The sequence below is a fragment of the Typha latifolia genome, chromosome 12 (assembly GCF_019914945.1).
Source record: "Typha latifolia isolate L0001 chromosome 12, TyphaL0001v2, whole genome shotgun sequence".
NCBI classification, from domain to species: domain Eukaryota; kingdom Viridiplantae; phylum Streptophyta; class Magnoliopsida; order Poales; family Typhaceae; genus Typha; species Typha latifolia.
The window spans coordinates 5129152-5142574 of record NC_133097.1 but is presented as its reverse complement, the minus strand read 5'-3'; the positions used below and the strand labels follow the sequence as shown (position 1 = coordinate 5142574).

Here is a 13423-nt window from a genome sequence, read left to right as displayed (position 1 = left end):
ATACTTGGCTCTCAGTAGCTTCACCCACAGGCTTTCCTGCCAATTCAGAACTTTGAATACTTGTTTCCTGAGGAGCGCCGCCCTTGCCTCCTTCAGCTTTCTTATCGCCAAGCCCCCTTCGGCCTTCGAGCTCGTCACCGTGTTCCAGTTCTAGAGGTGGAGACCTCGGCCTGCCCCGCTCTCCCATAGGAAGGACTAGGCTTTCTTCTCTATTGCCTATAGGATAGTATCTGGCAACCACGTGCATCCCAACCAGTACGTCGGGATAGCCATGATCGTGGCGTTTATCAGGGTGAGTTTTCCTGCGGTGGAGAGTACCCCGCGTTTCCACCCGGCAAGTTTCCTGCCCACGCGGTCCACCAGCGCTTGATTTTCCTGGACTCTTACCCGGCGGTCCGAGATGAGCACACCCAGGTAGGTAAATGGCATGGTCGCCGGTTGGATTCCCAGGCAGTTGGCGAGCAATCGTCTCCCTCTCCTTATATATCCACTAGGGGAGGAGAAGCTGAGACTTCTCGAGGTTAACCTTTTGGTTGGTTAGCTTGGTGTAGTTTGTGAGGCACTCTTGGATACTTAGCGCATTCGACTCAGTAGCTTGTACCGTGATGAGGAGGTCGTCGGCATACAGCAGGTGAGTGAGTTGGGCATCTCCTTCCCGGTAGCCTATCAGTTGACCGCGATCCACTCTCTCGTTAATCAGACTGGATAGGTTCTGAGATACCAGGATGAACAAGTACGGGGAAAGAGGGTCTCCTTGTCGGAGCCCTTTAAACGGTTGTAGCCACTAGGTCAAGGTTCCGAAGGCAAAGGCCGAGGAGGAGATACAAGCCTCTATCCATACGCACCACCGAGTCGGGAAACCCATTCTTTGGAGCGTCTCCATTACCGCCTCCCAGTTAACCCTATCATACGCCTTCTCCATATCTAGCTTGAGCATTTGATCGGCGTCGAGGTCCTGTTGGTGGTCATCGAATGCACCACTTCTTGTGTTGCCAAGGTGTTGTCGGCTATATTCCTTCCCGCCACGAAAGCCGCCTACTCCGGCCCCACCAGCTTGGGGAGGAGGCTCTTCATCCGGTCAACTAGTAGCTTCGCGATGATCTTGTAGCTGACGTTACACAGCGATATTGGCCGAAAATCCTTCACTCTGGTAGGGTTTGCAGTCTTCGGAACGAGCGTGATGTAGGTTCTGCCCCATTGCGGCGGCATGCTAGCTTCGGAGAAGAAATGATTAACGGTGTCGCAAAGGCCTTCCTCGATCTCCTCCCACAGCTTGATATACACTTCAGCTAGGATGCCATCAGGTCCCGGCGCCTTCCCCGTAGGCAGACTCCACAGCGCACCTTTGATTTCCTCCCTAGAGATAGGCTTGACTAGTTGTTCTGCCTCCTCTTCCGAGATCCTCTCGACCTATGGCCATGACCGGAAGGTGTCCGTCTACTCGGTGTCCCCCCCCCCATAACTGATTGTATGTGGTTCTGAAGGCATCTGCCACCTCCCCTTGGCTACTGACCCACCTCCCGTCCTCGCTGAAAATGCCGGTGATACGGTTGCGATGCTGGCAGATGGTAGCTGTGAGGTGGAAGAATTTAGTGTTCTTGTCGCCGTTTTGCACCCACTTAAGTCGCGCTCTTTGCCACCATTTGATGTTTATTTGCCTACTAAGAGCTGACTTGAGGTTATACAGGTGGCACAGCCCGGGCTCGTCCAGTCCCGCCTCCGCATCAATCTTCTCAAGATCCTCCAGCTCTTGTTTGGCTTCCTTTAGTTTGGCTTCGATATCTCCCACCTTTTCCTTGTTCCACCTCCTCATGGCTTTCCGCAGCAAATCCATATTATGGGAGAAGAGCTGCATGGGGTTACCTCTCCTCCGATTCCTCCAAACCTCTGCGGCGATGGTCACACTGGCTTCGTATTCAAGCCAGTAGAGCTCGTACCGGAAGGGCCAAGCTGGTTGAGTTCGCTCGGAGGGGAGGGTTAGTAAGAGAGGCGCGTGGTCAGAGGTAGAGCGATCTAGGTGCTTGACCTAGCTTAACGGGTGCAGTTTGATCCACCTGGAGTTAGCCAGCACCCGGTCCAAACAGACCCGTATGCGTCGGCTGCCTACTTGGTTATTGCACTAGGTGTATGGTAGTCCTGAGAACCCTAGATCACATAGACCTGCCGAGTCAACGAAGGTCGCAAAAGCCTTCGCCTTTGGTCCCAGCTCCACCATTCCGAAGCTCTTTTTCTCCTCCGCATGGAGGTAGGCATTGAAATCGCCAGCCACCACCCAAGGGCTGCCGATGCCAGAGAGCTGCATTAGCTCCTCCCATAGGCTCCGCTGCTCCGCTAGGTGATTGCTGGCATAGACCGCCGTCAGCCTCCAAGTTTCTCCGGTAGCCGGGGTGATTATGAAGTGTGCTGCGTAGCGAGACAATGCCACTACATCCACTCGACCTAGTTTGGCCTTCCAAAGAAGAAGAAGTCCTCCAAATACTCCCACCGCCGGAACTGCAAACCAGGACCAGCATCGACCTAGAGCTTTTGCTACGATAGCCGCCCTATCCCAATCCACATGAGTCTTGAGCAGCACCATAACCTCTGGTTGGTGTTCTCTATTAAGATCTCTACATCTGTCAAGGACTTCCTTCCTCATTGCTCCTCTGCAATTCCAGATTAGGGCCTTGTTCATTGGATAACTTTGTGGGTTGGGAGCGGTCAGTGCTCAATTCGCCCTCCCCCGTTTGGAGGAGGGTAGCTGGTCGGCGCCTTCCGCGATAGCTTCACTGGTTCCTTCCACCTCCATGTCCTTGGTGCCCCATCGCTGAGTATTGCATGGGTAGACAGCAACCATCTGTAAGTTGGTCTTATCTGTCTCCATGTGTTGTATCAGCTCTCCTCCTGGGGCTACTAGTAAGGCTCGCCTGACAGCCCGGACTACACCTACATGGCTCGCCGCCTGTTGAGTATCGCAAGCGATAGCTAGTCTGGTACCCGTTGCTGCCAACCCTCCCTTGAAGATTTCAGTTGGGTACAGGCTGCTGGACTTACCTTTAGCTCCGTTCTTCTTTAGCGTTCGCATGTACGCCGAGCGGGGTGTACCGTCACTTCCGGACCCGAGTTTGATGGCAAGCCCGTTGATGTTTGCCGTGCCTGTCGAGGTCGAGGGACCTTCCTCAGCGCGGTAGCTTGCTGCGCCTTGTGCCTCTCCCTCTTGTTGCATTAAATCCTCCACTGGTGTGTCGGGTTGTGGTTGGCTCGCCACTCCCCTCGTTACGATGTTTGCATGGCCCCCTATCTTGTCAGCTGCTGGCGTGTCCACCTGGGGTTGGCCCGGCCCGCTTCTACTCGCCGCGACTTGATCCCTCATGTCGTCCTTACCCCCTGCTTTGGTTTTCCCTTTAGCATCAATAGGTGGCATGTCACACGGTTGCTGTGGGTCCCGTGGTTCAGTCAGGGTACGTCATTGGTTCTCCTGTGAGAGCCAAATTCGGAGCACAAAATCCTCATGATGACGAAAGTTTGACCGGAAGATTGGACGCAACTAGCAACGACGGTGGTGGCCGGATGCAACCTAAGAAGCTGACTAAAGGAGGTTTCATGGTGCAACCTCCTTCGATCATCTTGAAACCCAATTAATGGTTCAACTACAAAAGAGTGATGAGAAAAAGCTTCTCACACTAGAATGATGGTGATTCGAAGTCGTCAGTCGAGATAAATTCCACTAAGGCAAAACACAAAATACTAAGGTACACGATATTTACTTTGTCAAATTCAAATTAAATATTAGGGGAGATTGACTAGTAAGTTGAGAAGTGTGCTCCTATTGTTCTTGTAACACTCCAATACCGCTAGGTGGCTCTTGCGGATTTACGTGAGAGCACATGGGAAATTAGAAGCTTGACAACACATCATCAAAACATTCCCGACAAAATAAAATAAGCAGAAATAGAGAAGGGCCTACAGGCCACAACAAATTCATTCATACTATAATATAAAGGGGGTAAGCATCCCAACAAAATGGTACATGATCAAAGTAGCTAGAACATGAAATTTGAAAGGACTATCGCCCAACTAACTAGCTACTACCAAACCTCCTGCCAGAGTATAAGTCAATCTGCATCTAATGTCAACACAAAATGAGCCTAATGCTCAGCAAGTGGTACTATCCCTAATTAGTCATCATCAATAATATCACACCCGACTCAACACAAAATACAGGAAAATGCGCTACATAAGGCAATATGCATCGTAACATGGAGTACACATGTCAATAACTATCAAGCATGGTCCAATAGGATTATAGTTAATTATACATTTTGTATGCATGGTACGACTCCTAACCTAGGCCCTCAATCAAGGGTAGACCTTAGTGGTAAAATCGTCTGCCCATAATCCAACGAACAGCATGATCAGTCGTCCACCCCAACAAACTAAGGACCTTAATCGTAAGCTCACACTGAGGTCAGTACCGCACAGCGATACGACCCTCTGAGCCTATGGCTCCACATCATCGCACCACGTGAGCCATCACTCATAGAAGCATTTACCCTATGTCATTAGGTACCACTAGGTCTATGTCATCCTACCATTACTTTCTAATATAAATACCTTAGAGGGGAAATTAATTCTCATCGATCAATAGTAAATTGCCTATCGCGAAACGGTTGTTTGATTGTTTGGGATCCACAAACTAAGGCCTCAAGCGTAGGCCCTACTATATATATACTATAAAATATCCCCCACCCCTAACCTAACTGGGGAGGTGTTGGATATTGTTGAGACGTAAAATCATTCCCTTTCGGGTCATGCAAGTGTGTAAGTGTCATGACGACATGGTAATTAAAGTTAGCATAATAGAATAGTAAATAAGATTATCTAAGCATGCAACACATCACATTAAATTAATAATAAATTATGTCAAGCAACATACTAATTAGACAGGTTTTGCTAAAATACCAAGATTAGTAGGTCATATATGCTTATGCTATCACATCAAATAAGAAATCAAGAGTGGATAGACCAATTGCCTAGATAGTGACTAAAAGTCTCTAGCGAAGAGTAGTCCCCACCTAATCACGGCCGGCTCCGGGATGAGCGTTGGTCATAGGGTGCTCTACAATAGGATCACTAAGTTGGCACCAAAATCTTAAAAGTGGGTTTATAGGGGATAGAAAAATAAAGATAAAGAGTATTAAATGATGTGGGTTAAGATAAAGGGGAAAGAAAACTCGGTTCAATCCTTACCCTGCCCCAAAATATGAGGCCCCAAGGAAGAAAAAACTAGAGGAAGCATATCGGGTGGCCAAGTGTCGAACTTGGGCTAGACAGGTCCTGCCCGCAGCCTAGCACTCGGGCTAGCCAAGCCCTAGCCTAGGCTAGACCCAGCCTAGTGCTTGGGCGCACTCGGGCTGGTCGAGCCCAGCCCGAGGCGAGCACAACGTGCTTAGGCTGGCCGAGCCCAAGCCGAGGCAAGCGCGCCTTGGGTGTGCCTGCAGCACTCAGGCCCTCCATGCCGCCACCCCACCAAGGAACTGGGCTGACGTCCACTCGTCGCTGTCCTGTCAGGGAAGGAGGGACGGTGATGACCCGTAACTCGAAGTGTTGCATTATCACCGCATTGGAAAGGAAAATAACGAGGTGGAAGAGGACTTACCGACGAAGATGAGGACCACACCGGCCCGACCACGTCAGTGACGATCACGACGATGGACAGAGTGGGAGGGAGAAGAGTGGAAGATGAGTAATGGATGCCCGAGCTCTAAGAGGGGGATAAATAGAATAGAGAGGAGGGAGAGAGAGAGAGAAAGAGAGCGATGGCGGTTGCCCGAGCCAACCCCGCCCCCTATCGTTCCGTGCCCACCTACGATGGCATGTGTGGGGAGGGGAAGGGGAGGGCTAGCCTACCTTCCCCACACCTTGGCCTAACAAAGCACCCCTTTGTCAGGCCAAGTTTAGACAAGGGGAGGAGGAGGATGAGGGGACACGTGCCCTGCAATTTTTTTTTCTAGGTGTTATAGTTCTAGCAGTGCTTCGGCATTGATCTGATGACACATACTTCAACGGGGAAGAAAAGAAGAAGAGTAAGAAAAGGGTGCTAGTGGCACTAAAACTGGGATGGGCTAGGGTTGCAATTAGGAATTTTTTTTTAACATAGGATTTAAGTAGATCAATCCGATGACTCACGAAAAATCACATCCACTTTTCTCTCATCGTCGTAACAACAAAGGAAAAGGAAAAGGAAAAGGAAAAGAGAAGCATATGTAATGCACGTGTCTTCATTTTTTTCCCAAATTTTTGCAATTTATTACTGTGGTCATAAAACACCCATAACCATTAGTCGAGCAAAATTCACAAGCCAATTTATAGCTTTGTTGGTGGCGCAATAGTTTAGAAAGATTTTAGAGGGCACACATATAAAAAGGGAGTAGCAACAAAATTATCACAGAAATTATTAATGATTCATCACCTTCTGAACAATGTTGAGCACGTTAACTAATAAAAGTGAATTAGATTCAACTAGCAAAGGATAGCCCATCCATCACCGTAGAGCAAGGAGCTCCTCCTTTAAGGTACTTGCTTCCTATCTAAGGGTGGATAGAAGGATAGCTTAGCGATTATCGGTTAGGAGGGCTCCTCCAAGCTCTGAGCATAGGATCAACTCGCAACACCAGTATCCACTAGTCTTGTGAAGTAGCTATCAGTTTTAAGATTTAGCACACTAGAAGGTGATAGTTCCTATTAGAAAAGAAAAAGAGAATTTGGGCAGTTTTGAATAGTAGGGGAGAGAATCTCAAAAATATTAAAATGCCAGTGCAAAATTCCCTTCTTGCGGTTTTAGTAGAAATGCTACAACATAGCACCTACGATAACGCAAAACTTATAGGAATAAGAATTGACCTCTTAGCTCAATCCCCATTTGGCGGTCCAAGAATGGAAACCTAATGTCCTTGGCATAATATCAAATAAACATGACGTGGTTTCCGCTGTTAGCTCATAGTCTGGGCAGGTTCTATTGGCACCAAGGTCTAACCTAGCTAGGTTCACTCTAGTAGAAAGTTTGTTCAAATATACCTGGCATAGCAAAAGTTCACTTTTAGGATGGATGTGCAGCTTTCGAATGAGTTTTTAGTTGTGCTTATGGCTCAAATCCCTGGGCTCAAAATGTGTTAGGAATGCGTAAACCAACTTAGTAATGTCATGTCCCATAAAATAGATGAGTTTTCCAATCTAGCAAACAAGGTTCTATAAGGCAACTTGACTGCATTGGTAGGATGGGTGGCTAGGACTTGGTATTCTCTCTCTATTACATTTCTCCCCATGGGTGCCGCCATCACATCTGACGTTTGGATCTGGTGGCTATACTAAGCCAGAATTCTTGAAGCAAAATCTATCTACAATTTTTTCTACTCATCGGATTTGGCATTATGGAGGGGATGGAAAACACTATGACAACTTCGATGGCCCTCAAGATTAAGACATTTTGTTGGAAGCTATACTAGAATCTACTGCCGACAGGTTTCTACCTTCATGGTTTGTGAATTGGACTAGAGTTAGTGTGTGCACTTTGTGGCCTCCATAATGAGACTTCACAACACCTCTTCTTTGAGTGCAAGTATGCAACTACGGTTTGGGGGCAGATGATAAAGGATCATCAAGAGATAGAGGGCCTTGTACATAAGGTTAACCACAAATAGGTGTGCACAAGGTGGTATACTAGCAATACTAAGAAGATAGAGTGCAAAGTGGTGACAGCATCCACCTTGTGGCAAATTTGGAAACAAAGAGGAATAGGGAGGTCTTCGGTGGAGTTGCAGACAATCATGGAATGATGATGTGTTGAGTTAAGTACATCCCAACTGAATATGTTCATAGGCCTCAGACCCATGTGGAGGTAGGTGTTAAGTAGGGGTGTAAATGAGCCAAGCATAAGTGAGCCGGCTTTGGCTCAAGCTCATCTCTAAATTAATTTTGAGCCTTAAAATTGGGCTCAGGCTCGGCTGAGCTTAACTCGAGCCGAGCTCGAGTTAAGCGAGATTGAGCCTGAGCCGAGCTCAAGCCTGAAATGAGCCTATTATCAAGTCTCATTCAAGCTGAGTCGGATCGAGTTGGACCGAGCCGAATCGAGCTGGACCGAGCCAAATCGAGCCCAAGCCAAGCCACAAGAAGATGAAGAAGATTGGGACCTACTAGAGTGCTGCATGGCGAAGGTGCTGATCCACCTTGATCCGTCAAAGATTTGCTTGCCCCCACGATAGCTTGACGAGGCGGCGGCTTGTCATTACCGAAGGAGGAGGAGACGGCACCGTGGCGGCGGCTTGGTAAAGGAGGATGAGGGCACAAGGCGGCACCACGGTGACAGTTTGGCGAAGGAGGACAAGCACCGAAGGAAGAGGAGGTGGGGATGTGGAAATGAGATTTGAGGATTAGTATTTTTCTCACCCCTTTTATATCGAGCTTATTGAATCGAGCATGAGTGAACCAGCTCCAGCTCAAGCTCGGCTTGCCCGAGCCTCTCGTTTATATTGGTAGCCCTAGCATTAAGAAGGGCTAAGGTCAAGTGGCAACAATTGACACCGAGGTGGATCAAATTAAACATTAATGGTTCGTTGGTTCTAGGTAGCTGCTAAAAAAAAGCTTGAGCAGTTCTAAGGGATGACCAGAGGTCACGGTAGGCTGGGAACTGGTGTTGAGCTGAATAACACTCATGGCTGAGGAATGGGTAGACATGATCATCGAGGGGCCGGACAGGGTTAGGGTCGGGCTTTTCTAGCCAATCGAGCTTAAGTATTTGTTCACGGCCCGACCCACCAATCACTCGGGCGAGCCGGGTTCAAGGCCAAGCTAGAATAGTCTAGCCTGTTATCGCTCGTTGGCCCGTGAGAGATCGGGCTAGTCAGGATGGACCGACCCGACCCACTTTTTAGCTATTTTTAGAACTTTTTTTACCATTAACTTATTTTTTAAAAAATATTTCTATTCCTCTATTTAAAAAAAAGATATTAACAAATTTTAAAGGTGTGCTAAAAAAATGTAAAATGGTACGTTACAAAAAAATTTCATTGGTTTTTTACTGTAGCAGAACAGGTATGCTACTGTAGCGGAACGGGCAGGCCTAGTTCCGGGCCGAACAAGTGGGCTGAACTAGCGGGCAAAACAAGCAGGCTTTCGAGTCGGGTCGAGCGTGCAAAGGGTTGGCCCGTGTCGCTCATGGGTAGTTCAGGCTCGGGCCAAGCCAGACCCAAATCAGGTCTAAGCCGGGCTTAACTCAATCTAAACTGGGCCGGGTCGGGCTAGGCACGAGCAGGCTAGGCTATTTGATTAGGTCTAAGAATGGGCATGAGGTGAGGACGCATGCTAATTAAAAGCAGGGCCAAGGTAACAGTGAAATCTGACTCAAAGGAGGTGGTTACAATTTTGAGCGTGGAGACCGTGATCCCGTGCGCCATACGTAGTCATGATTTATTCATGGTTGTTGGATTCTCATATTTATGGAGAAGGTACTCTTCTAGCTAGAGCATATAGACCGGGTAGATTAGTCTCTCAATACGTTATGTGGAGGTCGGGAGATCCCCTTTATGCAGATTTTTGTAAGATATTTAATTCTGGATAAGCTGAATACAACTCTCTCTCTCTCTCTCTCTCTCTCTCTCTCTCTCTCTCTCTCTCTCTCTCTCTCTCTTAAAAAAAAAAAACAAATAACTGACTCCAACTACAAGTACTCAACTAGCATAGCACCTCTCTCTCTCTCTCTCTCTTTTTATTTAAAAAAAAAACAATAACTGACTCCAACTATAAGTACTCAACTAGCCCCCTCTCTCTCTCTCCCTCCCCCCAATTTTTCCAAAGCAAGAACTCGAGAGAGATACAGAAAGAGACGGTCTTTCTTTTTTATTTTCTCTCCGCGATCGATCCATGTCGACGGAGACGGAAGACCTCGAGCTCCGGGCGGCAGCGGCGGCGGAGCTGCTGATCGAGGTGATGGTCAATGAGGGCTTGATCTCGCCAAAGAAGAGATGCAGATCCACGAAGGCGGTGATCCTGAAGAACTCGGATGGCGCCGTGTGCGAAGTGGATATGACAGTAGCGATGGAGTCGTCGCGGATCAAGAGGTGCCTCCTCGCCGGGAAGTTTAAAAATGGCGTCATAGCAGTCAGCGGCTCCGATACCGAGATCTTCGACATGGCCATCGGGTTCTGCAAGAAGTGCGTGGGAATTCACCCTACCATTTCCTGGGAGGATAATGTCGTGAGAGATGTCGGTATCTATTCCGATGACCTCCTCGACCTCATCTCGGTGAGTTACCAATCTTTAGATGTTTGATGATCTAACTACGATAGATACTTATTCCGTGGAAATTTTAGCGAAAGATAGAATGTGAGATTAACGATGTTTGATGATCTTTTCATTTTGGATAAGATGTTTCTCTTTGTGGATATGCTGTAAATTAATAATCCAATTGCCCTGCAACATATGCTAATTAATCCTGCAGTGAATTAGGATTTCCGGATTATTGTACGTATCTAACATACTGAGATAATCTATAGCATCTAATGTAGGCTATGTTTGATTTTTTTTCCCGAATAAGATTAACTGGAAATGCCAGCTTACCATTTCATATGTATACTGATATATTGCTCTGTGCTTTAGTTATGCTGATATGTTAGTTTGATCCTTCTAGCTCTAAATTTTATTTACGCTGTCGTTTTGTGGACTAGCTCATGAACAAGGGTAGTGTGTATTCTTAGATGTTCATTTCATTTACCCCATATTATAAGGTCTTTTATTCTTTGAATATGTGTTCCCTTTGGATAGTAGTATGTCTTTCTACTTCTGTTCATACTTTTTCATCATATATTTTACTCTTAAAGAATAAATCTTTTTTATGTTAATTTCCCCCACCTTTTTCTCCTGAATAATGCTAAGATAGTTTAAGTTAAAGATCACAACTGATTGTGTGAAGTGGATTCGCATTATCTTTATTGCGCCAATGTACAGGCTGCAAACTACCTTGGAATGGAGGGACTCAAGAACATGACTTGTCGAAAAGTTGCTGATATGATTAAGGGACTGACTAATGATGATATTCGCGAACTGTTTGGCATCAAGGATGATTTGACTATTTCTGAAAAGAAAATGATAGCGAAGGCTAAGAAGGCTGAGAAATCAACTACAAGTCCTTTTGCTCATAGAGATGCCACTTTAAGCTAGAAGTAGTGAAAGCTAGGATGTTTGACAGAAGAAAGCAGCAACATGCAGCAGATAGTTTTCATCTAATATGATATAAACATGACTGTTTACAGTAGAATGAAGAGAAGTATTAGAAGAGCAACAAAATACGAATGCTTCAGCTGTGAATATGGAAATTCTGGTATCGATGTGAATATGAAGAGGATGTTCAAAAAGATTGTAATGTGAAGGATTTGGCAACTAAATCTAGTAGATAATGTTGGATGAATTTTCTTTTCCATTGTTCAAGTATCCAGATCAGAAATTGTGCATTGTTCAAGCTGATTCTTTGCTATCACTGGACATTTACCTCATTACAGTTGACACTCATAAACTTGCAAATTAATCATAAACTTCTTTACCTGGAATTACAGTTTATCATTTTCATATGTATACTGCCATAATGATGTAAGAAGCTATTGAAGAAGCATCATACAAAACTACCTAATGATGTTTATCTCAAATTCTGTATCTAAGTAATTCCTGAATAAATCTTGGGTTTTCTTAGGCTAGATCAAGTTTAGATCTCTTGTAAATAATCCGAAAATATAATTTCAGTTAACAGGTCTCAAGTTTTCAAGAGGTAACTTGAAAATTCAAATTAGTCGTTTATGAGCCTGATCTCAATATAAAAGATCAAATTTACTAAACTTATAGAGAAAAATAAAAATGCTTACATGGTATTAGAAGCAAGAGCTCGGGATTTTGAATCCCAATACAAGATCATAGAATCTGCATTTTTAGTATCATACTGTATTTATATGTAATAATTTGATGAACAGCCTTAAAAGATTTCCTAAAGAATGTATTGCTTAGTTTGGACACAGTAAGGTATTTATATAATTAATTGGCAATGTATTTTAAAATATTTTAAATGCATAAGTATGTTTAGAATTTTTCTGTGAGTATATGCACAAGTATTATGAAGGTAACCAAATAAATTTAAAGTGAAGAAAATAGAAAGAAAAAAGAAAAGTTTTAGGCAGTTTGAATGTGAAACATTGAAAAGTTTGGTTTGAAAATATTTTCTTACATTAGATTTTGTTTGCCATGTGTTCGAATCACTTAAGAATGCTCATACAATTTCAAATGCTCTGGCTTAATTATGATGACTTCATAGAAACATCCTATGGAAGCTATTGGATATCACATCTTTGCTTTATATTGAAAGTGCTAAATCATCTTTCTACTCAATGTATTTACATTAAATATAAAAAAAAATATCTCGAGAGTAAGTAAGATAGAAGATCAACATCGAGAAGGTTAAGAACTTAATTAAGAGAAGTGATGCATCGTGAATTCGAGCGAGCAAAACCTTACAAATATAGCGATGAAAATTTGTAAGCAGTTTATAAATTCATTTTTGTAATTGCTATGATTATCAGTGATTGGATTCAATTTGAATTTGGATCAATAGTTTTTTTTTCCTTAAAGTTTTAAATTATTATGTCCAAATTATTGTATGCAGTGCTAGATGAACTAAAACCAATTTAATTAACAAAATCAATCAGCAGCAAACAGACTTCGGATATCCATCAGTCCAATTGCATCTGAGATCTTCGTGAGCAATTTCCAACAACAAATTTCAATTAAGTAGTAGATTTTTTCTAGCAGCAAATTTCCATTTGAGCAATAGATTTCCAACAAGAAATTCCCACCCAAAGGAGTAGATTTCCAGCTTGATTGACTGAGATCTTTGTCTAAAGAAGCCTTGCAATATAAGGTTTTTAAGATCCAGAGACGGCGCCTGGTTTGGGGAAAAAAAAACTTCTATGTCTTAGGGAGTTTTCTGCACTGTTTTTTATAGTGTTTTAGTTCAATTTTCAGGTATGTAAATACTGTGTGGTGGTACAAATTTAATTGCTTTAGGGATTTTTCTTCCTTGTTTTCCAGTGTTTTAGTTCAGTTTCCAGGTATACAAATACATTATTAACATGTATCATAGAAACCTGCATTATTAACATGCCATGGGAAAAGTTTAAAGGTCTTCAAATTAACAGGTCACATCACAACTTGGAGAAATTATGGTTAGTCTAATATTTCTACAGTGATCTAACACACATAAATTGTAATGTAGTAGAGTCTACGAATGATGGGTCATTTACGGATAAAAGCATACCTGAAGCGTAGGCTCTTTTTGAAAAAATAGTTAAAAATTAAAACTTTAGTATAAGGAGTTGAGCATTGCAGGATTGTATGAAGTTTAAACTGA

The 13423-nt window shown here is 44.3% G+C and overlaps 2 protein-coding genes across 2 annotated transcripts; one reads left to right on the top strand and one right to left on the bottom strand.

Moving 5' to 3' along the window:
• Window positions 1-2119: 2119 nt before the first annotated feature.
• LOC140798964 (uncharacterized) lies at window positions 2120-2638 on the bottom strand. Its single transcript, XM_073153057.1, has one exon. It carries the CDS (start codon window positions 2636-2638, stop codon window positions 2120-2122), a length of 519 nt encoding a protein of 172 aa, XP_073009158.1.
• A 7142-nt stretch (window positions 2639-9780) lies between these two features.
• Window positions 9781-11460, top strand: LOC140799086 (SKP1-like protein 12). Its single transcript, XM_073153229.1, has 2 exons — window positions 9781-10278; window positions 10981-11460. Exons 1-2 carry the CDS (start codon window positions 9898-9900, stop codon window positions 11191-11193), a joined length of 594 nt encoding a protein of 197 aa, XP_073009330.1. The 5' UTR covers window positions 9781-9897; the 3' UTR covers window positions 11194-11460.
• Window positions 11461-13423: the final 1963 nt, after the last annotated feature.

What these genes read in the sequence shown, in the direction of transcription:
- LOC140799086 (XM_073153229.1), top strand. Translation starts at nt 9,898, where the DNA reads ATGTCGACGGAGACGGAAGACCTCGAGCTCCGGGCGGCAGCGGCGGCG. An exon ending in ACCTCCTCGACCTCATCTCG is followed by an intron (nt 10,279 to 10,980) that starts GTGAGTTACCAA and finishes GCCAATGTACAG; the next exon opens with GCTGCAAACTACCTTGGAAT.
- LOC140798964 (XM_073153057.1), bottom strand. Translation starts at nt 2,638, where the DNA reads ATGAGGAAGGAAGTCCTTGACAGATGTAGAGATCTTAATAGAGAACAC.